The sequence below is a fragment of the Pelecanus crispus genome, chromosome 7 (genome assembly GCF_030463565.1).
Source record: "Pelecanus crispus isolate bPelCri1 chromosome 7, bPelCri1.pri, whole genome shotgun sequence".
NCBI lineage: Eukaryota > Metazoa > Chordata > Aves > Pelecaniformes > Pelecanidae > Pelecanus > Pelecanus crispus.
Window position 1 is genome coordinate 37,779,353 of NC_134649.1, and position 23,323 is coordinate 37,802,675.

The following is a 23,323-nucleotide window of genomic DNA, read 5'->3' on the forward strand; positions in this document are numbered from 1 at the left end:
GGTCCCCAGGTGGGGACACCACCCTGGCATCCCCTTCCCAGGTGTGCTGCCAAGAGCAGGGGCTGCTGCCTGTTTTCGGGAGGTGGGCATGGCTCTGGCCACTGCTGTGCAACACCTACCCGCAAACAGCTTATTAGAAACATCTTCAGGTACATGCCGACCTCTGGCAACACCATGCAGGTGCGCACCCTGTGCCACCCACATCACCCAGGCTGGGGGGAGCCGAGGCAGCGGGTGATGGTGGGTCAGGGCTGGGATTTGGCTTTGCCCACGCTGGCTCCTATTGCCCACTCCCACTCCACCTCTCTGCAGCAGGCGCAGGTCATCTCCAGGGATAGCCTGGGATACACCAGCCCTGCTAACCCCCCGCCTGGCCCATCCTGGGCTGCTCCAACAGCATTGCCAGAGCCACTGGGACGTCCCTGTGGGGCCCCCAGGGGATGGAGGGATGGGAAAAAGAAGGAAAAAAGTAATTCTTCAATCCTTCTGCCACCTATGAACTTCCCCCCTTTTGCACGTATTTCCAGATCCTCTATTTTTCCACATTAAAAGGGGCTGGAATAAATGTTACGTTGCAGCAGGTACCTGTGAACAAAGGCACAAGTGTGGATGGCCACATGCACAAATTCTCTCCCCTGATTTTTTCAGGTTTTCAAGAGTGACCTTGGAAAAAGAGTATGCCATAGTTCTTCATGTCATGGGCGATAACACGTTTGTCACCATTCAAACTGTCTGAAGGCTGCCCAGGTTTTATTTTATTGTATTTCTAGGTGTCACCAAGACCCAGCTGAATTACATTGCCAACTCCTTCATAAAAAACAACAAAAAAAGTGACTTTGCTTTCCCTCTCCACACCACGCTGGAGATCGCGGCTTGGCACGACTCAGATGTATTCAACACATTTTTTTTTTTGCAAGCGTGCAATAGCCGACACTTGCAGGTGAAAGGCCTTGAGCACCTCATCAGGACACTCTAATAAATAAAAATGTTTAAGCATCGCAGGAATAAGCAGATACAGACTCTTGAAATGTTTGCAAGCCCGTAGCGAGATTCTATTCGTTCTTATCAAGCGGCGTGGAGTCGAGCGGTGCCGTCCCGCAGCTGCGCGGCCCTGGGGTGCCTCCCGTGGGGAACCCCACGGAGCCGCCCGGGCGCACCCCGCCCCGTGAGCCCGGCTCCTGCCCCGGTCCCCGCTCCGCCGGGCCGCCGGGTTGCGGGCTGGGGGATGCTCAAGGGGGGCGGCTCCGGCCCCCCCGGGCCTGACCCGGCACCGCCGCTGTCTCACCCGCCTTAGCCAGAAGGTGACGCCGTCCGCCTGCAAATTGCTCCGAGCCCAATTAGGCGGCCGGTATCGGCTGCAATCACGGCTGCTGATAGAGATAAATGAGGAAGGCACTATCTGCCCAACAATAGTGGTGGTTTTTTTTTTTTTTTTAAAGGGGGAAAAAAAAAAACCTGGGAAAAAAAAAAACAATTGAACTTTTCATCAGCTGCTAATCATGATTTTTTTTTATTGCTTTGCTTAGCATTTTCTGGGGAATAAAACCTCAGAGGAGCCCAGTCTTTTGTGGAAAATGAAAGGGCATATAAAAAAATGAATGTACATGGATTCTAAATATTTCAGGTTGTATGACTTTGTGTTTGACCTTAGCAGAAGATGAACTAATCCTGCAATATAATAGACTTTCATAGAGATATGGAAAATGGCTGCTTTTTTATCTCAGTTGCCATGGGAACCATCAGAGAGAAGGCCTAGCTGAGATGCAATAGAAGGTTATTAAATGTGTGCTTGTGTATATTGGAAAAATACAGCTTTTTGTCATCTTGTGTCACTCATAGGTCTTTAATACGTAATGTTTAGGTTATTAATAAACTAACACAGGTCCATTTTTTACAGGGAACAAGTGTGAATACAGCCATAAAAAAATTAGTACAAGTTGAACATTTGCAAAACTCTTGAGCACGGGCAGGGGCTGGCTGGGGCTGCTGCTTGCCCACAACTTCCCACGGAAGTTTCCCTCCCTTTCCAGGCAGGGGAGGAATGAGCTTTACTGGACAGGCAAAGGGGACCGGGACACTGTGGATGTCCTGTCCCCAACCCAGAACCTGCTGGCCCCCTGGGCTGGGGGTCCAGGGCAGCGCTGGGGATGCAGGGGTGTGCTGTGGTGGCACAAAATATAATGTCAGCTCATTTGGTACCAGGCATTGGCTCAGGTCCTGCCGGGGAAAGAAGGGGTGGATGAGAGCTGTGGGGACATCCGTCCCCGGCTCTGGGCTGGGAGAATCTCCTGCTCTGGAGCTGGGGTATGCACAGCTGGTCTGGGAGGCATTTACTGTTATGCAAATGTTTTCTGGGGAAAAATAATAATAATTTTAAAAAATAATAAGAAGAAACAAGAAAACCTAGTGGGGGGGAAAAGAGAGAAAGAAAGCGAAAGGGAGGAAAGGAGGAAGGAAGGAAGGAAGGAAGGAAGGAAGGAAGGAAGGAAGGAAGGAAGGAAGGAAGGAAGGAAGGAAGGAAGGCAGGCCGGCCGGTCTGATACTGCCCTGAGCTGGAAGGGACAGACTTTACACTAACTCCAGGAGCAAAGGAGGACTCCCTTTCTGTATGTTTTTTGTTGTTGTTGTTTATTTTTCTCCCCTAGGCTCACCAGTTGCTCCCAAAATTTAGGCTGCCCCAGGTGCCCTGTCCTGGCTGCAGCTGGGGTGTGGGGGGTTCACCCAGCACTGACGGGGAGGGCTGGAAGCCGGCCCCAGCCCTTGGGGGACAGGAGGGACTGGCCAGTCTCTGCAGCTGGGGCTGCCAGGATTTGGGGTGGCATAAGCTGGGGGGAGCACCAGGAGGTTTTACCAGACTGGTTCATCTGGGCCCTGAGACCACCAAGGGCTGGGACAGGACTAGGGCAAGGCTGAGCCAAAAAGTGGCTTTTGGGGGGGGGGGGACGACGACTGGGGTGCTGCCACGCAGCCAAGGCTCAGCACCCCCAAAGCAGCAACTGCTCGTGGGTGCGGGTGAATGTGACTGCGGGTGCAGGAATGACTGAGAGTGCGAGCAGGTGGCTGGGGTGCCCAGGATGATGCTCACACCTCTTCCCCTTTCCCTGCAAATCTGCCAGCTCCCCAGCAATGCAACCCTAAATTTCCATGTGCGCCGCATGTCAGCATCTTGCAAAGTGGGTTGCTGTCCTGCCCTGCTCCCCTGGGTCGGGGACAGGCAGGCGACACTCTCCTTACCCCACGGAGTCCACAGCAAAGACCTGCATGTGCTAAGAGCCTCGGGGGTGTCCCAGGCCCGGCCAGGGGCACCCCGCATGCACAGCAGCCCCTGTCCATGCATACTAAGTAAAGCAAGGAATACATAGATTTTGCCTATCTGCCGATCAAACGCGGAGATCTGCTCTGGTAAATGATGCATTAGATGCGGTGGCTGTATTTGTTGTGTGAGTTTTGAAAGGGTTCCGATAATCTGGAAGCGAGAGATAAGGAACACCATTTATTCAGCAGCACTTTGGAACCAATTTTCAACCCTGTTCAACCCCATTCTCCAGCAGCCTCCAGGAGCCCAGGAGATAAGGATTGGGCTATTCATTATCTTCACAAGGAACAAAGATTAGCTAGCAGAGATGAAAAATTACCCCTGGATAGTAATAATAAGGAAGCGAACCTGGAGAGTTGCTGAGCCTATATTCTCCCTGCTGCTGGTGCTGCTTCTTCTCTTTTTAAAATTCTCTCCCTCTCTTTTTTGTTGAATCAGTATTGAAAAGGTTGGGTTTGGGTTGTTTTTTTTTTTTTTTTAAGGGGGGGAAAAAAAGCCTTGCCCAATGTCTATTATATTTTTCAGTATGCAGAATATGGTTGTTACCGTAGAAGAGAGCAGAGCATGGTCCCCCCTTCCTCCCAGACTTTCAGATGACATCTTTGGTACGAAAGCTAAACGGCAGCGGAAAAGCATCCTTCTCTTCCAGCGGGCATGAGGGGAGAATCACAACCCCCTGTCCTCCAGCCCCAAATGCCTCTGGTGGCATTTGCGGGGGTGGCCCCGGCGCCGGGCCAGCCCGGGCCAGCCCGGCCGGCGAGCGGGCAGCAGCGCGGCGAGCCTCGGGCGGGCAGCCCTGCGCCTCCGCCGGTCTCGGCACCCCCGAGCCCCCGGCTCGGACACCCCCCTCTGCCCCGGCTTGGGGAAAAATCTGCAGGCTTCAAACCCTGCTTTTCCCGTAGTTTTTCCGCCTGAGCGACGGTCCCTCGTTTTAGAGTCGTTCCGTGCAGGGGCGATCCCAGGGCGCGGCTGGCGACAGCGTCTCCCTCTTCCTGGGCACAAGGGAGAAAAGAGGGGGAGACATATATATGTATATATTTTAATACCGCATTCTTTTGTATTTTTTTCCCCCTGCATAAATCTGGCGATGTATCTGCTCTCAGAGGATGAAGGGTAATACAGGAGGAGTAATTAAAACACTTACTTTGGAAATGGGCTGCGTGGGGCTGATAAGAATTATCTGCCGCATATCAAGGACCTTTTTTCCCCCGAACCGTATCACAAAGACAGACAGAAAATGCCAGCAGAATAGGATTCCCCCCGCCCCCCCTTCCCCTGCTCACATTTTTACCTCCATTATGATGATAATTCCTCTCCCGCGAAACTTTTCTCCTTCCCTTCCTGAACCGTATTCCGTTCCCCCGCTCCCGCAGGGCCTCCGCCGGACGGTCCGGCCTTTGTCTCTCCATTAACACGGTTTTCCCGCAGCCCCGGGCGGGGGTCCCGCCTGCCCCCCCCCCCCGGAAAATCGCGCCGCGCCCCGCGGCGCCTCGGCGCGGCCCCTGCGGCCCCCCGCGGCGCGGCCCCCCGCGGCCGGCCCCGGCGCCCACCGCCCCATCCGGCCACCGGGCGCTTGGCGAGGGGATCCCCCAGCCCCGCACACACACACACACGCACCGGGAGGAAAACACCCAGCAGGTGAGGGCTGCCAAGCCGCGGCTGGGGCGCGCAAACGTTTCCAAAAACATTCGTTCTGGCTCAATTTCCTAGTGGTCTGCGAGATACGTGTTTTCCCGTTTCTTTCCTAGCTATAGCAACGACTCGTCGCGTAATATCTGCTTGCGCCTCTTCCAGCTTCTCCGCTGCCTCTCTTACGTGCAGGTGCATAGCCCGAAAGGCTGAGTTTGGGAAGGGACAGGGGGAGGAAGAAACACGAGGTTATACAAGTCAGGCTGGCCAATGAAAAATAAAAAAAAAAATCAAAATACCCCAAAATGTTTCCCCTCACGAGGGAGTGGAAACAAAATTAATACGAATAGGGATAATTTATACGAATAATTGATCCCACAAAGCGTCTCCCCCCACCCCACCTTCCTTGGGATCCGGTGGAAGAAGCGAGCGGCTCGGGAGAGGCTGGGGCTGCGGCGCCCAGCGCGCCGGAGCCCGCTTTCCCCGCGCCTGGGATGTGTGCGCGCGTTGTTGGTATAATATCAATTCATTTAAAATATGAAAGTCAAGTCGCGTAGACTGTGACAGCAACCGTAACAAAAGGTGCAAGCAACAGACAATGTGATGTGCTTGTACAGATATTGTAATGATGCAAATGAAGTGGAGGGGACGAGCTGCCTTATTATGTACATAAATACACAGTGGCTCGCTGTGCCATCCTTGAACGCAGGAGAGTGAGAGCGCGAAGGGGAGGGAAAGAAGGGAGAGAGGAAAGGAGAGGGAGGGAGGGAGGAAGGGAAGGGGGGAAGGAGGGAAGGGAGGAAAAAAAAAAAAAAAAAAAGGGCTCGGCTCGAAAACTGCTGCCAGTTTCGAGCGGCGCGCACGGCGGGCAGCCCCTCCGCCGGGCAGCGCGCACCCAGCGCCCGCGGCAGCCGCCGCCGCCGGCGCCCCCTCCCCAGCCCCGCCGAGCGGCCCCGCCGAGGAGGAGAGCCAGCGCTTGCCAGGCACCGGGCGGGAAACTGGAAGAAAAACGAGGACGGGCGAAAGGCAAGGTAAGGGGACGCGGCTCTGCGCGGCTCTGCGCGGCCCCGGGGCTGCCGTAGCGGCAGCGCGGCTCCGCCGCCGCAGCGCACCGGGATGCGGGTCCCGCTGCCGGAGCGCATCGCTCGGGGCAGTCTGCCCTGGCGACAAGCCTGGCAGGGTTTTGTAAAGAACGAAAAAATGCCCCCAGCACGCCCGGGCACCCCCGGGCCACCTCCTCCCGCCCGGCCGGGGCCGGGGCTGCCGGGCCGGGCCGAGCCCGGTGCAGCGCCCGCCGGCTCGGAGGCACCGCGGGGGCTCGGCCGGCTCTGCCCGGCGGCGGGGCTTCCTCCCCGCACCGGTGCCCTGCGGGGAGCGGGGCCGCCCCGGGCTGCGTTTGGGCTTGAGGTTGGGGTTTGTTGTGGGTGGGTGGTTTTTTTGTTTTTCGGGTTTTTTTTTTTTTTTTCTTTCCCCTCCATTGTCAGCGGGGTAATTATTTAAATCTCCATCTTGGAAAGTTGCATTTCACCCAGGGCGGCGAGGCAGACACTTCCCGCAGACAGGGTGTGCAGAGCCCCGCGCCCCCTCCCCGCAGCCACATCCTATCTCCTCGCTCCCATTGTTGGCAGATTTGGGCATTTTAAAAAAAAAAAAAAAAAAGAAAGATGCGAGGGTTTGTTCTGCCCCGGAAAGCCGGCAGGGCCCGGCCCCGCTCCCCCTGCACCTGCCTGCCGGGGAGTCCTCCCCGTCCCAGTCCCGTGCGGCAGCTTTACGGGGCTTTGCATGATTTAAAATTACCCAGCCACATCGGGGACCGGGCCGCTCCTCTCCACGGGCTCTTTCACCCCCCCGCCTCCTTTTTTTTTTTTTTTTTTGTTGTTGTATGTGCAAAGTTCCCCTCTTTATCCTCCTTTTGCTTTGAGGTGCTGAGGCTGGAAGGCAAGGGGAAAAAAAAAAAAAAAAAAAAGGCAACCAGGAACGGAGTCTGCCTGGATTTGAGGCGATTTCAATAAGAAAAGCGATTTCACTAAGGGGGGGTGCGGGTTTCGGTCGCGGGGATTGTTCTCCCCCAGAGCACGGAGCATCTTTATTAAACGCAATTTTTTTTTTTTTTTTTTCTCGGAAGTCTAAATCCCGGCCTGGTTCAAGCCCCGCGGCTCGCAGGGGAACGGCAGCCGCGGGCTGTGCCGGCGGCCGGGCCGGGGGCGGCGGGGAGCAGCCGCGGGCGGTGCCGGTGCCGGTGCCGGTGCCGGTGCCGGGCGGGAGAGGAACCCCGCTCCCTGCTCCCTGCGCCAGGCTCGCTCCCTCCCCAGCGAAGTTTTGCCTGCGGAGAAACAAATCAAACCTGCGGGGTCGGCCTCTTTCCTCCCTCCTGCAACAGCTGCGCCCGAAATAACCTTGCAAGAAAAAAAAAAAAAAAAAATTAGAGCGAGCTCCTGCGAACGAAATCTTTCCTGGCAGCACCTGAAAAAAATGTTTATACCTTTTTTCTGGACAAAGCTGTGCGTGTGCAACACACACACACACCGCCCCGCACGCGTTTTTCTTTGGGAACTTGCACAAAAGCGTTTTCGTGGGCAGGCTGGGGTCGACTTGAGGCTTTTCCTCCCCTTTATTTGCAGCCGAGCGAGCCGTGGGGCTGCGGGGGTGTGCGGGGGGCGGCGGGCACCCGGCAAATTGCGGACAAAGCGCAGGTGAACGCGTGTGCGGGAGCGGGCCGGGAGGCAGGCGGGACCCAGGGTTCCCACGGTGCGGACATACCCCGCAGAAACCGTCTGCGGGATGGGGAGAGAGCAAGGAGGTTCCTACAGTATTTAAAAAAAAAAAAAAAATTAAGTATTCCGTGATTTATTCCCCAAGCCGTCTCTCTTTTCTTTTTTTTTCTCTTTTTTTTTTTTTTTTAATGGAGCTTAAACAGGGTCTTGTGGTTAAGAGGCAACTGTGTCATTTTATAACCCTATTAGCAGCCATTAATACGTGCTAGTAACGCGGCACCGGGGGAGAAGAAAAGCAAAGCGACGACAAGACCGGGGGGAGGAAAACACGGGAAAAAAAGGCAGAAAGCAAGAACTTCCCCTCCCCAAAAAATCACACCCAAGGAAATAAACCCGAGGCGGGAGGCGGGGGGGGGGGGCTGCTGGCCGCGGCCGGTGCTGGCCGCCCGGGGGGTGCGGGGCTCCTACCTGCGGACCGCTCGCCCCGGCCGGCTGCTCCTCTACCTGCCGCGGCCCGGGGGGGCGGGGGGACGGGCGGTACCGTACGCCCACAGCCCGCCGCCCTCCCGGCCCCCCCGCCGGCGGGCAGCCGCCTTGCCCGGCCCGCCCCGGGGCTCCCGCACCGCCCGCCGGCACCGGCGGCCCTGAGCGCCGCGGGGCTGAGGGCTTCTCTCCCTCTTTTTCTTTCTTTTCACAGAGTTTTTCCTGCCCTCCCTGCTTGCGGCCGCCGCGGGTTGCACTTCGGGGCGGAGCGGGGGCGGGGGGGGGGGGTGCCGCACGGCCGCCCCCGGGAGGTCCCGACCCCCGGGTCTCCGTTCACCGGGCGGCGGGAGGGAGCGTGGACCCCGGGGGGGGCACCGGGGGCACCCCGGCAAGGCGGGGGTATCTGGAGGAAAGTGCCCCGGGGGCTGCGGCTCCCACCCAGCCCAGCCCCGTTGGCTCAGGTACACTTTTTTCCCCTGGTCCAAGCACCCAGGATCAAGGAAGGGGAAAAAAAAAAAAAAGGAAAAAAAAAAGAGGAAGAAACCCCAGTCCGGGCGTGTAAATAAATACTCTGCGCGCACGGCCGGGGGTATTTGTTTTCTGCCTTCGCTTCTGTCCGGGCATAGGTGTCAACTCCATCACATGGCGCTACTAACTGTTGCTAAGACATGTTGTCGTCTCCCCCCTCCCTTAACGATATGACATCACTTGTCAATCAAATCAAAATAACCAGTTGTGCTTCCAGATCTGGGAAAGCTCCCTTATTAAAAAAGGAAAAAAAAAAAAAAAAATTGCAACGGCAGTAGCAAAATAGAACGGAGCCCGTTGTGTGGGGGGAAAAAAATGGAAAAAAGGGAGAAAAAGCGGCAAACGGGGGTTTGCGGGGAGCGGGGGGAGGGAGCGGGGCGCGCCCCGGGCCCGGTCGGCGGCGGGCGGACCCTCTCCCCGGGGGCTTGGCACAAAATTGAGGGGAGAGCTGCTTAACCAGCCGTGTGAAGCGGGCTGCGGAGCGGAGCTAAGCCGCTCGCCTCCAGCAGCCAGCGCGGGCCGCTGATGTTCCCGACGGGGGAATTAATTCAATTAAAAACCCCAGCCGTGCCGCCGGGGCATTTAGCGGCCGAGACCGGAGCCGGCAGCCGCTTCGCCAAAAGCAGGCAGCGGGAACGGGACACGGCGGGAATAAAATAAAATAAAATACAAAAGTCAAATCCTGCGAGCCGGCTGGCTACGAAATCTCCCAGCTCAGCCACGGGAATTAAACCGCTCCCTCAGCAGAAATCGTTCATCCCTGCTGGAGGGGTCATTCATTTTGCAAAGGGTCTTAATGGGAGGGTCTGCTGTAACACCCCCACACACACACAAAACGCGAGAGCTGGGTGCGAGGAGAGGCGCCGGCGGCCGTGCCAGCACCCGGCGGCGGGGAGGGGGCAGCCGGACCCCCGGCCCGGGGGAGGGGGGGGGCGCCGGGGCGGGGGCCCCGCCGAGGCAGCGCGGCCGGAGCCGCTGCCCGCTCGCCCCTTTTGTTTTGCTTCGCCTGCCGGCCCCCGGGTAACCCGAGCCGGGGGCTTCAGGGAGCCCTGGCCGGGCAGCGCCGGGGTCTGCCTCGCCATAAATCAAGCCGCCTGATTAATCTTTACAATTTGTCTTTTAAAACAAACACGAACGAATTATCAGCTCGTTAACTGCGATTTTATCACCTGCCTAAAACAAACAGCCCACCCCACTCCCCCCCCCCCCAAAAAGAAAAAAAAAAAAAAAAACCAAAAATCGCGGCCCCGTGCTGATGGCAGGCGGGCAATAATTAAAACATCCATATTAATTAATAAGGGCGTAGCGAGGCGCTGAGTTTCGCCGCCGGCCGGGAGCCGGAGCGGGAGCCGGCGGGGCCGGGGTGATGCCGGCTGACCGCCGCCCCGCTCCGGCGGGACGGACCCCCCGGGCACGGCTCGCCCCGGCCCCGGCAGCCTCCGGGCTGTGGGCAGAGCCAGGCGCGGCGGATCCTACCTGCGAACACCCGCATTTTATACTTACCCTTCTTTAAAAAAAAAAAAAAAATCCGTTTTGAGGGGATATTTGGATGCTTTTGGTGCGAGTTTTTGGTGAATGTAGAAAGAAAATCGCTTCGGAGGGAGAAGCCGGATTTTTAGAAAGCTCGCTTGGTTCTCTCTCTGCCTTTTAACTTTCCTTTTTCTTTTCTTTTTTTTTTTTTTTTTTCTTCTGTGTTTCCCTTTCCTCCTGGTACCTCCGGCCTAGGGCGCCCGGGCGCGCTCCGCAGCAGCTCGGCAGCGCGGGGGGCATTTGCCCGCCCGAGCCCCGGCCCCTCTCCCACCAAGCCCGGCCCCGCGCCTGTCCCCGGCCTGCCCGGCCCGGGAGAAGCCGGCTCCACCGCCCCTTCCGCGCCCGGCAGCCGACGGAGGAGCTGCCGCCCGGCCCGCCGCTTGCGACCCCCCCGGCGGCAGGAGGGGGCGAGGGGCGCGGCGGTCCCGGCGCCGCCGCGCAGCCCCGAGGGCAGGGGGCCGGGGGGAGCGGGGCAAGCCGGGCTTTGGGTGCAGGAGGCCGGCAGAGGAAAGGATGCGGGGAGGAGGGGGGGGGGGGCAATGCCGGCTCCCACTGCCCCAGGCTCCGGCGCCCCCAGCCCGGCCCCCGCTTTCCCGGCCCGCCGGGCTGCGCTGTGGGTCCCCCCGGGGGGCTGCGCTGGGGGTCCCCTGGGGGGAGGCTTGGTGGGGACAAGGGGTAGTGCTGGGGGAACAGTTAGGGAGGGAGCCCCGTGTCGCTCCGGCCAGACGGGCTCCGCAGCGAGGAAAGGGAGTTTTATTATTATTACCGTCATCATTATTATTATTATTGTTATTATTTAAAAAAAAAAAAAAAGTTCATTTCCTGGCGAATTTGGCAGCGGCGGGTGACGTCAGAGCCCCGGCGTCGTAGTGACTGGGGCGGCCGGGCCGGGGGAGGCCGGCTCCGGCTCCCAGCCCCCCGCGCTGCCCGCCGCGGGGGCGGCCCTGGGGGCAGCGGCAGCACCATCGCCATCCTCAGGGCCGCCCCGTTCCCCCCCGGCATCCCCCCGGCGGGGCCCGGCGCCGGCCGCACGGCAGCGAGCGGCTCCCGCGGCCCCTGCCCCGGCCGCGCCGTCGGGCTGGAGCCGCGGCCGCTGCCCGGCGGGCGGAGGGGCCGCTCCCCGCCAGCCCCTGCCCCGCTCCCCGGGCGGCTTCCTCGCCCCGCGTCCCGGTCGGAGGTTTGAGGGACTGCGAGGAGCGTTTCCCTTTTCCCCCGAAAGCAGCGGCTGAGGAATGGGAGGGGAGCGCCTGGGAAACGGGACCTGCAGCGGCGCCCGGCCGCGCTCTGGGGGGTTGGTTGTGACTTTCCCATTATTTGCATTTCCCCCCCAAAAAGCGGACGGGTTTATCCGCACCTTCGGGGGTGGCAGAGCCCGAACCCGCGGGCCGGCTGCTGGCGAGCTGCGCCGCAAACTCCGCAGAAAACGCCTGTTGATTGGGGCTGCGCCTCTCCTCCCCAGCCCAAAGCACAGAAGTAATTGAGAATATTAGTACTGTGTTTGCTTGTTTGGTTGTGTTTTGTTTTTTTTTTAAAAGAAAAAAAGGGAGAAACGGGGGGAAAAAACAGGGTTGCGGCGCCTCAGCCCCATCGGGGAGGCTGCAGCCGGTCCCCGGGCGCCCTTCTGCCCCGGCCCGGCTCGGCTCGGCTCGGCTCCCCGGGCCTGGCCGTTCGCTGCCGCAGTCGCCAGCAAACCCCAGCCCGGGCCCGGCCCGAGCAGTGCGGGCCGGGGAGCCGGGCAGGACCCGGCCCGGCGCCGCAGCCTCCCCGGTGCGGCATGGAGGGCAGCGCCGGCCGGAGCTGCCCCGCTGCCCGGGCCCTCCTCGGCCTGCCGGTCCCAGGGGCCGGCGCGGAGCCTCGCATTTATTTGTTTTTAATCCCCCCCCTCCCCGATTCAGACAGTTATTTCAAACTAACGTGATTGGGAACGACGGCGCTGCGGTTTGTCCCGCTCCCGGCTGCGCGCTGCTGTCCCTGATTTAGGGGATTTTAGGGTATTTATCTCCCCGGTGCCGATTTCCATCCCCCCCCCCCCCCCCAGCCCCGGGCATCCCGGCGGCGGCGCTGGGAGCCGCGGCTCCGCGGCCGGCCAGCACCCGACGGAGCCGGCCCCGCCGCCGAGCCCTTCCCGCACTCCGTCCTCCCGCCCCGGCACCCCCCCCCGCCCCCCCGCATCCCCGCACACCCCGGCGGGACCCCCTATTTTGCCGTCCCCGCCCCGCAGGGGCGTGCAGCGCCCGGGCGGGGAAAGCCCCCACGGCGCTGCCGGGCGAGGATGCTGCGGGCGGGGGAAGGGGGGCGGAGGAGGGGGTCTGCGCCGCGCTCCCCCCCCCCCCCCCGGGCCGGCTCCGTTTGGGGCCGGGGGTGCGGTTGGGGGCGGTGTGGGGCGGCGGGATTGGCTGGCCCGGCCGCCGGCCCTGCGCGCCCCGGCCCGTCTGCGGCGCCGCGGCCAGCTGGCGCCAGCGCTCATATAGGATGCGCGGGGATGGGACCGAGCCGGCCAGAGCAGCGGCTTTGCCATCTGAGTAACACCCTCCATCCAGCCTCCTCCCGCGCTCGCTCTGCCTTCCCCCCCTCTCCCCTCTCTCGCTTTTTTTTTTTTTTTTTTTTTTTTTTTTTTGTGTGTGTCTTTTCCCCCTCCTTTCTCCCCCTCTTCGCGGCACTCGCATCCTCCAAGCAGGCATCCATCACCACCCACCCCGCGGAGGCACCCTGCCTCCCGCGCCGGGTAAGTGTGGGGCGCGGGGGGGCCGCCGCGCCGCTGCCAGGGCGCACTCGCTGCTTTCGCTAAACACCCTTCTCCCCCCCTCTTCTCCTTCTCCCCCCCCCCTCTTTCTCCCCTCCTTTTCCTTTTGTGTCAGTCGGAGTTCTTGCTAGAACTACGCTATATTAGATCTGCCGTCCTTCCTTTTTTACCCCGCTTTTGAAGCCAGCTGGAAAAACTCCTGTTGACGTTTGTAGCGAGAGCGGGGGGGAAAAAAAAAAAAAAAAGAAGCTTTTTTTTTTTTCGGGTAAAGAGTTTGAAATGGGATCTCTGTTTATTTTGTGGGGCAATGAGCAGGGAGGGCGCAAGGCGAGGACTTTGGGGGAGAGGATATTTTTGGAAGGGGGGAGGGGCTCCGCTTCCCCCTCCCCATCCATTTACCGCCGGGGAAACAACCCGGCCGGGAGCCGGCCCGGCGGGCAGCGCAGCCCGGGGCTGCCGAGCCGCTGACCCGCCCGTCTCTCCCTACAGGTGCTGCCCGCCGCCTCCCCGGACCTGCCTCCGCCGCCCGCCCGCTGACGGACGGACACGCCGACTTCGGGGGTCCTCCCCCACCCTTCCGAGGGCGCACTCCATCACCCGGCGGTTTTCTCTTTAAGAAAAGCCACCCCGTCTCCTAAAGCCCACCGGCAGCGCCGAAAGCCGCCGCCCCGAGCAGCACCACCACCCCCGCCCCCCCCACCGAGCGCCGCTCGCTCCTGGTCCGGGGGTGGGTGGGAGGGGAGGCCCGAGGCCATGGAGGTGGCCACGGACCAGCCTCGCTGGATGGCCCACCACGCCGTGCTCAACGGGCAGCACCCCGAGAGCCACCACCCCGGACTGGCTCACAACTACATGGAACCAGCGCAGCTCCTACCTCCGGATGAAGTCGACGTCTTCTTCAACCACCTGGACTCCCAGGGCAACCCCTACTACGCCAATTCCGCCCACGCCCGGGCCAGGGTCTCCTACAGCCAGGCACACGGTAAACCAGCACCCGCTGCCCGCCTCTGCACCCCCGGCCCCTTCCCCGCCCGCCTCCGCCCGCGCTCCCCGGCCCCTCCGTGCGCGTCCTACGTGGAGGCGAGGAGTTCCACTCGGGGGCCGCCTCGGTGCGCCGGGTCCGGGGGGAAAGGAGAGCTGAGAAAACAGGATAGAAAGGGAGGCAGGGGTGGATTTTAACCCTAGAGATAACCAAGGACTGGCGGAGGGGAGGGAAAGAAAGGGGGGAGGTGAGAGAGGAAGGGGAAATAGTGTGCGCACAGGCTAAAACTTCTCAGACACGGCTACTTCCCGGATGCAAAGTACAGACCGATTCAAATCGGCGATGGATTTTATTTGGGGGTGTTTTTAGGAGCCGACGAGAGCGTGCTGCAGCAGCTCGGAAGACAGAGCAGAAAGGGGTTTGCTGCTTATTCCCGGGGGTGGGCAGGGAGGAGGGGGGGGGGGGTGCCTCCGCTCCGGCCCCGGGTGGCTGGGTCCCCCTCCCCGCTGCCCATCGCTCCTTCTCGCTGGGCCGGCTGCTCTCCCCCTCGGAGGGGACAGGGCGAAGGGGCTGTTCGTGCCAGTCTGGCTGCTCTCCTCCGGGTTATGAAATCTCTCCCCATGCCCGGCTCCCCTCCGGCTGCCCGCAGGCTGGGGAGCTGCCCGGCCCGGGAGCTGGGGGACTTCTCAGAGCTGCTCCGGGCTGAGCTGCCCCACGCTGATCCCAAACGCTCTTGTGTTCCTACAGCCCGCCTGACCGGGAGTCAAATGTGCCGGCCTCATCTTATCCACAGCCCCGGGATCCCTTGGCTGGACAGCAGCAAGGCGGCACTGTCTGCCCACCACCACAACCCCTGGACCGTCAACCCCTTCACCAAGACACCCCTGCACCCCTCGGCGGCCGGAGCGCCCGGGGCCATCTCGGTGTACCCGGGCAGCAGCACGTCCAGCACCGCCTCCGTGTCTTCGCTCACCCCGGCCTCGCACTCCGGCTCCCACCTCTTTGGCTTCCCCCCGACCCCTCCCAAGGAAGTGTCCCCGGACCCCAACTCCACCAGCGCCGCCTCCCCTTCGTCCTCCGCCGGGGCCCGGCAGGAGGACAAAGACAGCATCAAGTACCAAGTGTCGCTGTCGGAGGGGATGAAGATGGAGAGCGCCAGCCCGCTCAGAAGCAGCCTCACCAGCATGGGGGCCCAGCCCTCCACCCACCACCCCATCCCCACCTACCCCTCCTACGTGCCGGCCGCCCACGACTACAGCAGCAGCCTCTTCCACCCTGGCAGCTTCCTGGGGGGGCCTGCGTCCAGCTTCACCCCCAAACCGCGAAGCAAGGCCCGGTCCTGCTCGGGTAAGTGTTGCACCCTGTGGCCTGCCCCGTCACGCACCGGCTGCATCCCGGGGTGGAAGGGCTGCGCTGCGGGGGGGTGCGTGCTGGCGTGGTTGGCTTCCCTGGCTGTTTGGGGGTGAGGTTGCGGGCTGCTGCGAGGCTGGGTGCTTGTGTCAGCGCTCTTCGGGACAGGAGGGCAGGTGACTGCTTGGTCCCATTTTTCTGCGTTTTTGAACTGGGAGAGGGAGCTCGCACCAGGCTTCTGTGGGTGCCAACGCATCCACAGCGGCCGCTGAGCCACCGGGCAGCAGCCCTGGGCCCTCGGATGGGGCCGAGCGATGCGGGGACCAGGGCAGCGTGAGCTGGCAGATCGAGTTGTACAAAGAGGGATTTATATGGCGGGGAAAAAAAAAATGTTTCCTGCGGGAGAAAAGCTGGCCTTGGCCACCCGAGGGGCTCAGGCCCGACCCTGCTCTCCCAAGTCAGTAAAACACCCCATGGATTATGCATGGGGACTTCCTAGTGATAGGTATTTCTGCCTCAATAATTATTACATCTCTTCATTAATACGAACCAAGGCCCCAGCGCAGGATGAAAGCGAAACTTACCCGGCCGGTCTGCCTCAAATTGCAGAGGGCCTTATTTCCTTCACGTTTTACAGGAGCAAAAGTTCAAATATAGTTTACATACCAGTGCGAAAGACTAAGGTGTCCAGTCATCGCTAGCTTACTCCAGCCTAACTTTAACTAGAAAACACCCCCCCGCCCGCCCCGAACCAGACATATCTCTGGTTCCAAAAGACTGACTGCAGACCTTTCCGGTGTTCACAACCCTTCCTTGCATTTCTGCCTAAAAGTGCAGTCCTAAAGCAGCAAATTAGGTGATGGACAAAGTTTTGATCCTACTTTGAAATCACAGTAGTTGTACAACTAGACAGACAAATTAAGACAATTTGTGTAATTCTACTAACCTTCCTGCTTTAACATCCTCAGCCGTGGAAATATGGTATATTGGGACTGAATTTAGATAGCCCTTTAAAAATAAATGGCTATATATGCTTTTGTGTGTGTATTCTTACATATGATTGCACGTCTATGCTTATGAATACACCACATGCATTTATTTTTAAAGTAGACAATAATTTGGAAACGCGATCTCTTACGAGTTTTGCAACAAAAATACCAGCTATTTTACAAGCTCATCAGTTCTGTTTCAAATGGCTCCTGTGAGGGGAAAAACACACTCTTCCTCTGCCATTATTTAAATGCAGTTGTTACTACGTTTATGTATTTTTTAGTAGTGCAGAGAGTAGTAAGTAAAGACAATTAGCAGCCCCAGCCTCCCGAGTTTGGAAACGGATTCAAGACCCAGTTCTGTGAAGATAAAGGGATCTTGAGTAGCTTTTTAAGTTTTGTCCTGTAGTTGCTGATTATTTTATTAGATGGGGGAAGTAAGGAGCATTTTTGTTTTGTTTTGTTTTGTTTTACGGGTTTTGTTTTTTTTTCTGTAAGGGAGCCCCCTGTGCAAGGAACTGGGGAAAGTTCGTGACCACTCAGTGTTTTTGTAGGAAAACTAAGACTCACGACACGACGACTCCTGCAGCTTCCTGCCCTAGGAGGGACAAAAGCTACAAATGCAGTGCCGCAGAGCTCCCCTCATTTTTCACTGTAGACTGTGTTGTTTAAAAGCCACCCACTCCCTAGATTAAAGGAGACACAAACCCCGCTGAACTCGACATGGCCTGCTTCAGTTATTAGCAAAAAGAATTTCCTCTCCAGTTAAATACTGTAGGATTTGCATAAACTATATTAAGAGAGATTTCTATATTAAGCAGACCTGCCCTCGAACCATCAGAGGCAAATGAACTTTTAGCAGAGAGCTTTCCGAGGCAGAAACAGAAATCTAGGAGTTACATGCTGGGTTTTAATAGAGCTATTCTACAATGCCGTGTTTCCCACGTTGTGCTACTAAAACTAATAATGAAGCAGTAGTAAGGTAAACTGCTCCCTACCAAATCCAAGCTGTATTGTTGAAAAATCACAAAAATGGCAAAGAACTGAAAGCTTGTTTTTTACAGTAATTTCCAGAGTGCATGCTGAAACTGAACTTTCTCAAAAAATCAGCGTTACCAGGATTTTTCTGCCTTTAGAACAAAAATCGTGACGGAGCCTTTGGCATTCTGTATCCATTCCCAATCTGCTCAGCTTTACTTTCTCATCCCGTAGTATTTGCAACAAAAAAGAAAGCACAGAATGGGAGGTCCTTTTGCTTGGATTTAATTCTAGAAAACCTCTTCCTTTGACTCTTTCTTTAACGTGTTGTGTGTTTGCAGGTGTGTGTGTGTTTGTGTACACGTGTACGTGTGTAGCTGTGGCAGGAGAACACAGGATCTAACCATCAGAGTGCAATAGATATGGGAGGGGAGCGGTGCCCAGTGCAGATTAAGGCAGTTCTCGTTACTGAAACGATAACTTCCATCTGACACAATAAGAGTGTCACTCTTTCTCACCTTGCAGAGAGAGCTGCCTATTTCTGATCATGACATAAAATACTCGCTGGAGTCTGGGCGTTCTCGAAACACTGAGCTCCTTGCTGCATGTGCTGTAGATGTCACTGCTGTCTGATTGTGCTTGAATTAACACACTGTTTTGACTTCTGGAAAACGCCTAAAGGACAATGCAAAAAGCTTTTGTGAATTTGTTTTTAAAGAAAGAAATCCGGTTTCTTCGTGTTTCCATTTAGAAGGCAGAGAGTGTGTGAACTGTGGAGCAACTGCTACCCCTCTCTGGAGAAGAGACGGCACCGGGCATTACCTGTGTAACGCCTGCGGGCTCTACCACAAAATGAATGGTCAAAACCGACCTCTCATTAAACCTAAACGAAGGCTGGTAGGTGTCTCCGTTTCTCCTGGGTTTGGGGATAAATTAGGCAAAGGGACCACACGCAGGCACAAGTCGAACGTGTCTCATCTCCGCTCAGCCCCTGCGCAGAGCCGAGCTGTACTGTACACGGGGGTCAGTCACCTCCAGGTCACTGCCGCGCCTCGGGGCAGACCTCCCCCCACCATCCCCCCCAGCCCCGGCATCCCCGGCACAGACCACCACGCCGCCGCAGCCCGCCGAGCGCGCCTCTGCCCCGAGCCTCCCTGCCGCTCTCAATACATGCGGGATATCGTGTATCCGTCTCCCCGTTTATCCTTGGATGACAGCTTTTAATTTAATTCCTCATTTATTTGGCCTCTTGGGACGTTTTGGGCACATACTGGGAGCGAAAGGGTTATGAGCATGAATGTCCTCCACCGTGTACTAAAAAAAAGTTCCAGCTCCAAAAAGCAAAACAAATCACATGAGTCAAAGCTACTGCTCCCTACTTAATAATTATTTGTATAAAAACCATGAAGTAATTTTCACTCTTATATTCTCTGGCAATATTAATATTGGTTCCCTCCCCAGACAATCCCCTACTGTTTAAAAAAAAAACTTATTATTTTTCCATGGAGTCACCTATACTTTGTATTTTCATTTGAGTGATTTAAAAAAAATGTCCTTTCTAAGCTCCTGGTAGTAGTTTCCTATCCGGATATCTGTACGTTAAAGATAAGGAAACTTTGTGTATCTGTTTCCTGACTCTAAAAGCTTTAGAGAGTTTCTATAGGCAAGCCTTGCCAGTCATGCTTGCTGTTTTGAAATTTCTAATACACTCTACTCCACAAATAATGCGTAAAATGCTAAGAATAATAAATATATTTTTTGGAGCTTTGTGATTTATGGTGCCCAACTCTCAGCTATTTGTGGGCACGTTTCAATGAGGTTTGGAGAGCAGAAAATTGGCATTACTGCTCTAACACTGGGATGGGATAGAGAAGATTTGTCGTGAGTCAGAATTTCAACTATGCAAGCTTCTTAATGACTTGCCTTCTAAAGTGACTGACATATAGAAAAATGTTAAGACAACAGTGTAACATTATCGTCTCGCAGGCTCAAGTGCTTTCCCGTCTGAATGGGACAGGCTGTAGAGTTAAGCAGCATAGCTGAGTATCAGTAAGCCGTCTCAAATATGCAAACATAGGTCTCCACCTTCCAGTGTATTGGGGGACTTATACTTGGCTCACTGCGAGGGGTTCAGGGGGCACCAGAGAGGTTTTCTTTTAGTTTAGTTGTTTTAATGTTTTGTTTTAATTGATTTACAGCTTTGTTTATTGCCCCTTTTTCCACTGTAGTTTGCTTGTTTGCCGGGGAGAGGAGATGGCCATCTTTGGGAATTTGTTCATCTGACATGCAATAGCGAAGTGATCACATTAATAATGCCAGTGTTTGCAAGTCTGGCATTAATTGTGTTTGGGTTGCATGAGTGTACTTGCAGTAGGGGGTACCCCTCTTTCTGCCTTTGGCTTGTTCTCACAGGCGAGTAAGGGACTGAAATATATGAGTCTCCCAGGGCCTGACTCTTGCCTTAAGCTGCTGAGCCGTCCATCAGCTTTGGGAAAGTTACAGAGGGCCATGGTGTAGACCAGCAGCGAGAACAGAACCCAGTGCTGGGTTCTGGTTTGTGAGCCAGGTCAGTCTGTGCTTCGAGCGGCACCAGCTCCCCGGCGGAGCCGGCAGGCAGGGAAGCGCACAAAAGTTCTCGTCTGGGAAACCCACCGGTCTGTGACACTGCTCTCTGCTCACGGAGATGCCCCGCACATTAACGTGAGCTTCGCTGCTGCTTCACCCTATGGCTCTCAGTGGCTAATTGCAAAAATATCCAGGGAGCGAGGCCCTGGGGAAATTGCCACAACTGATACGCATTAGAAAGTAAACTCTGCTAATTTAAGAAAAGAAAATACTGAGTCCTCAGCAATTGCACAAAATGGACTGTATTTTGACCACTTCCAGAGGCAAGGCTGAAGCTTTCTAATACAAAATTATTTTCCAAAATATGGGGTGCAATTAGTCCGTCCATAACACGTTATTCAATAGCATGCTTACACAAAGAACGTATTATTGTGGGGTCTGCTAGACACAGGCCCATCCAGAAATTACTGGCTGCCTGCTGTTCTACTTTTCCTGTTCTTGTTTTGGGAGATGGGTGAATGTTTGGGCATTTTGCTTTTCCCCCACCTTGGTTTCAGCAGAACAATAGTTTTAGAAAGGGTGGTGGATTTTGGGGTTTTTTTGTTTGTTTGGTTGGTTTTTTTAAGACAGTTGTTTGAGGGCTTGTCAGCCAAGGAACTGGGTAGGGACAGAGGCGGCAGACGGGTCAGCAGAATCATTGCTGCAAGGCATAAAATTTGGTTTGCTAAATATTTAAAGAAAGTTGGAGGCCGTTTTGTTTTCTCCCTTTCACTTGTAAATGGAAACTGAATTTTCAGTGATGGCTCTGATAAATACTGCAATACTGCACACAGTTAAGTAATGCAGTTGGTTTTCTTTTGTGTCCATCTTTAAAGGGCCAGAGTAGGGGTAAAAAAATCACATTCTTTAAGATAACTCCCTCTTTTCAAACCCAGTCCCAACATTGGCACAAACTAAATCAATCATTTTAAAAAAAAAAAGGGGGGGGGGGGGAATGCATTTTCATGACACATTCTAGAATCCTGCAAAGGGAAAACCTAAACAAATCAGATGTCATTTTCCCCTCTAAAACTTTTGTTTGTGGAGTTAGAGATGTATTGTTTCTCTCTACGTCCCCTGCACACATGGTGCCACGGGGCTTGAAGCTGCAGTCCGCATAGGAGAATACTTGAATTTAAACAAAAACCTAACGGCCACAAAATGTAAAACTAACAGTAGCTTTCCTTCAGCCCTGATGCTCTGTAAAATCTTAGTAACTAGTTCTACCCAACCTAAATATTCAGTCCAGCTTGACCTTTCTCATGATCTCCCTCCTCCTCCTGCCTATACATTTTTAATTTTCTTTTTCTTTTGGTTAGTCAGCGGCTAGGAGAGCAGGGACTTGTTGTGCCAACTGTCAGACAACCACCACGACCTTATGGCGACGTAATGCAAACGGGGACCCAGTTTGTAATGCCTGTGGACTCTACTATAAATTGCACAATGTGAGTATTTACTCATCTCATGTGTCGCTGCTTGCCTAGCTGGGATTGATGTCTTAACTGCATGGCGTACACTAGGCTTTTATTGGTTTCGGGGTTTTGGTTGTTGTTTTATTCCTTCCCCTGTCTCTAAGGTTCCCCTGGGAAGTGACAGCCATTCTTTGTCGGCATAGTGATGCTAAGTTCAGTGACATTGCAATGTATTAGCTTGGCTTCTAACGCTTGGGCAAAGCGGGCAAAATAGAGCTACCACACTTGGTTTTAACTAAGCGTGTTTTGTGTGCCGTTTCCCTCCAGAAACACAAGAGGCCATTTGGAATAGGCTCTGCAAAAAACTAATCCTGATGGGGCATCTTCATTTTGATTTTGTTTAAAAATAATTACATTTAAGGCTTTGTTGTATTATGTATTTTTTAACTAAGCAGGAATCACTTGACATGTTGGAACGTTATTTAAACCGTAAGTAACAGAGGTTACTGGTACAAGATTGCTCATGTCTTAGGACTAAATTTGGGTCAACGTGTGCCTCCTAGTTTGATCTCTTCTATTAGGAAATGAATGAGGGCTGAGGGTAAGCCTACGGGAAAGAGAGTCATCAGCTGCCAAATTCAGTTGAATTTGTTTTTCATGTCTAGAGTTTTTTTGTGTGTGTGGTTTTATTAAACAAATCAATATAAACAAGTTCTGCAGAGAGAAACACCATTTTTTTTGGCCAGAAAAAGGTCTCCATCCAGGAAAAACACATGGGGGCTGTCCAAATATTTTCATTTTTGCACAATAAGGTCATTTTGTCTGCATGAGCCTGATTTTCTCATTTCTTGCAGGTGAACAGGCCTCTGACCATGAAAAAGGAAGGAATTCAGACGAGGAATAGGAAAATGTCCAACAAATCAAAGAAAAGCAAGAAAGGCTCAGAGTGTTTTGAGGAACTGTCCAAGTGCATGCAGGAGAAATCGTCTCCCTTCAGCGCTGCTGCCCTTGCTAGTCACATGGCACCCATGGGGCATTTGCCACCTTTCAGCCACTCTGGACACATCCTACCAACACCTACCCCCATCCACCCATCTTCCAGCATCTCATTTGGACATCCGCACCCATCCAGCATGGTTACAGCCATGGGATAAAACCTGATGACCAAGAGACCCACCCACAGATTAAGAACATGGGGCTTTGCCTAAGACGACACCAAGTAAGAAAATGTTCTGCCAAGAGGAGAATGTAGGGATGGCAAAAGGGGATCTTTGCTCCCGTGTGGTTTATCTCTTAATGCTGGACTAAAACCTTGCAAATGATGGGTCTTCTGCAGAAACGTGTAGTGGTGCCTGTAATGCACTTTGGCCCCTCAGGTATAAGGAAAAAGAACTCACCTGTTCGATAATCAGTGGTCCAGCAGGAAGCAAAAGGTGGCAGAAGCTGGAGGAAAAGGCTTGGAACTGGCTTTCCTTTCTGTCTTTGTTATTACTGTGAATATTGTAAAGAGATGTAAGCAGCCTCCCAGGATGGAATCGGCTCACTGGAAGCCAGACATGCTGGATTTCTATTGTGGACTTTGTTTGGGATGGGGAAAAGAAAAAAGGGGGGAAAAAAAAAAAAAAAAAGAAAAGGACATCTTTATAAAAATGTAATTTTTAAAATTAAATCAGACACAAAGTCATATTTATTTTGCTTTTGTTTTCCACGAAAAGCCTCAACCCCTCTGACTGCATGTTTTTGTGCTGTTGTTTGCAATGGCTACCCTGTAAGAAAACCTGCCTTCAAAACAAGGGGACGAGGGGGGAACATATTCAACAGCCCCCTTGGATTAACTCTGTCTATCTTCCATACCAGAATATCTACTAGGAAGGGGGAAAAGATTGGGTGGGGGGGAACAAAGCAAAAATGTAGCTGTAATATGGGATTTTAATGTGCCCAAGATGGTGATTATTTTGACACAATTTCTTCATTCTTTTCCCTAACGGGAAAGATTTATTTAAAAAACCGGCCCCCCCGCTCCCAACTACCCTATTACTCCTCAAAACAGACAGCTAGATCAGAC

General features: G+C 55.1%; 1 protein-coding gene across 6 annotated transcripts; it reads left to right on the top strand.

Annotated features, from left to right (window-relative positions):
• Window positions 1-13,696: 13,696 nt before the first annotated feature.
• On the top strand, window positions 13,697-22,830 carry GATA2 (GATA binding protein 2). Of its 6 annotated transcripts, none has more exons than XM_075714035.1 (5): window positions 13,697-13,925; window positions 14,673-15,272; window positions 17,961-18,139; window positions 21,166-21,291; window positions 22,113-22,830. In XM_075714035.1, the coding sequence occupies exons 1-5, from the start codon at window positions 13,697-13,699 to the stop codon at window positions 22,410-22,412; spliced, it is 1,434 nt and encodes a 477-aa protein (XP_075570150.1). In that variant the 3' UTR covers window positions 22,413-22,830. The 6 variants fall into 6 exon arrangements, with proteins under 6 accessions (XP_075570150.1, XP_075570151.1, XP_075570153.1 ...); XM_075714036.1 differs by having other exon boundaries at window positions 17,994-18,139; XM_075714038.1 differs by having other exon boundaries at window positions 17,994-18,139; window positions 21,208-21,291.
• The last annotated feature ends 493 nt before the right edge of the window (window positions 22,831-23,323 follow it).

What these genes read in the sequence shown, in the direction of transcription:
- GATA2 (XM_075714035.1), top strand. Translation starts at nt 13,697, where the DNA reads ATGGAGGTGGCCACGGACCAGCCTCGCTGGATGGCCCACCACGCCGTG. An exon ending in CTCCTACAGCCAGGCACACG is followed by an intron (nt 13,926 to 14,672) that starts GTAAACCAGCAC and finishes GTGTTCCTACAG; the next exon opens with CCCGCCTGACCGGGAGTCAA. An exon ending in TCTACTATAAATTGCACAAT is followed by an intron (nt 21,292 to 22,112) that starts GTGAGTATTTAC and finishes CATTTCTTGCAG; the next exon opens with GTGAACAGGCCTCTGACCAT.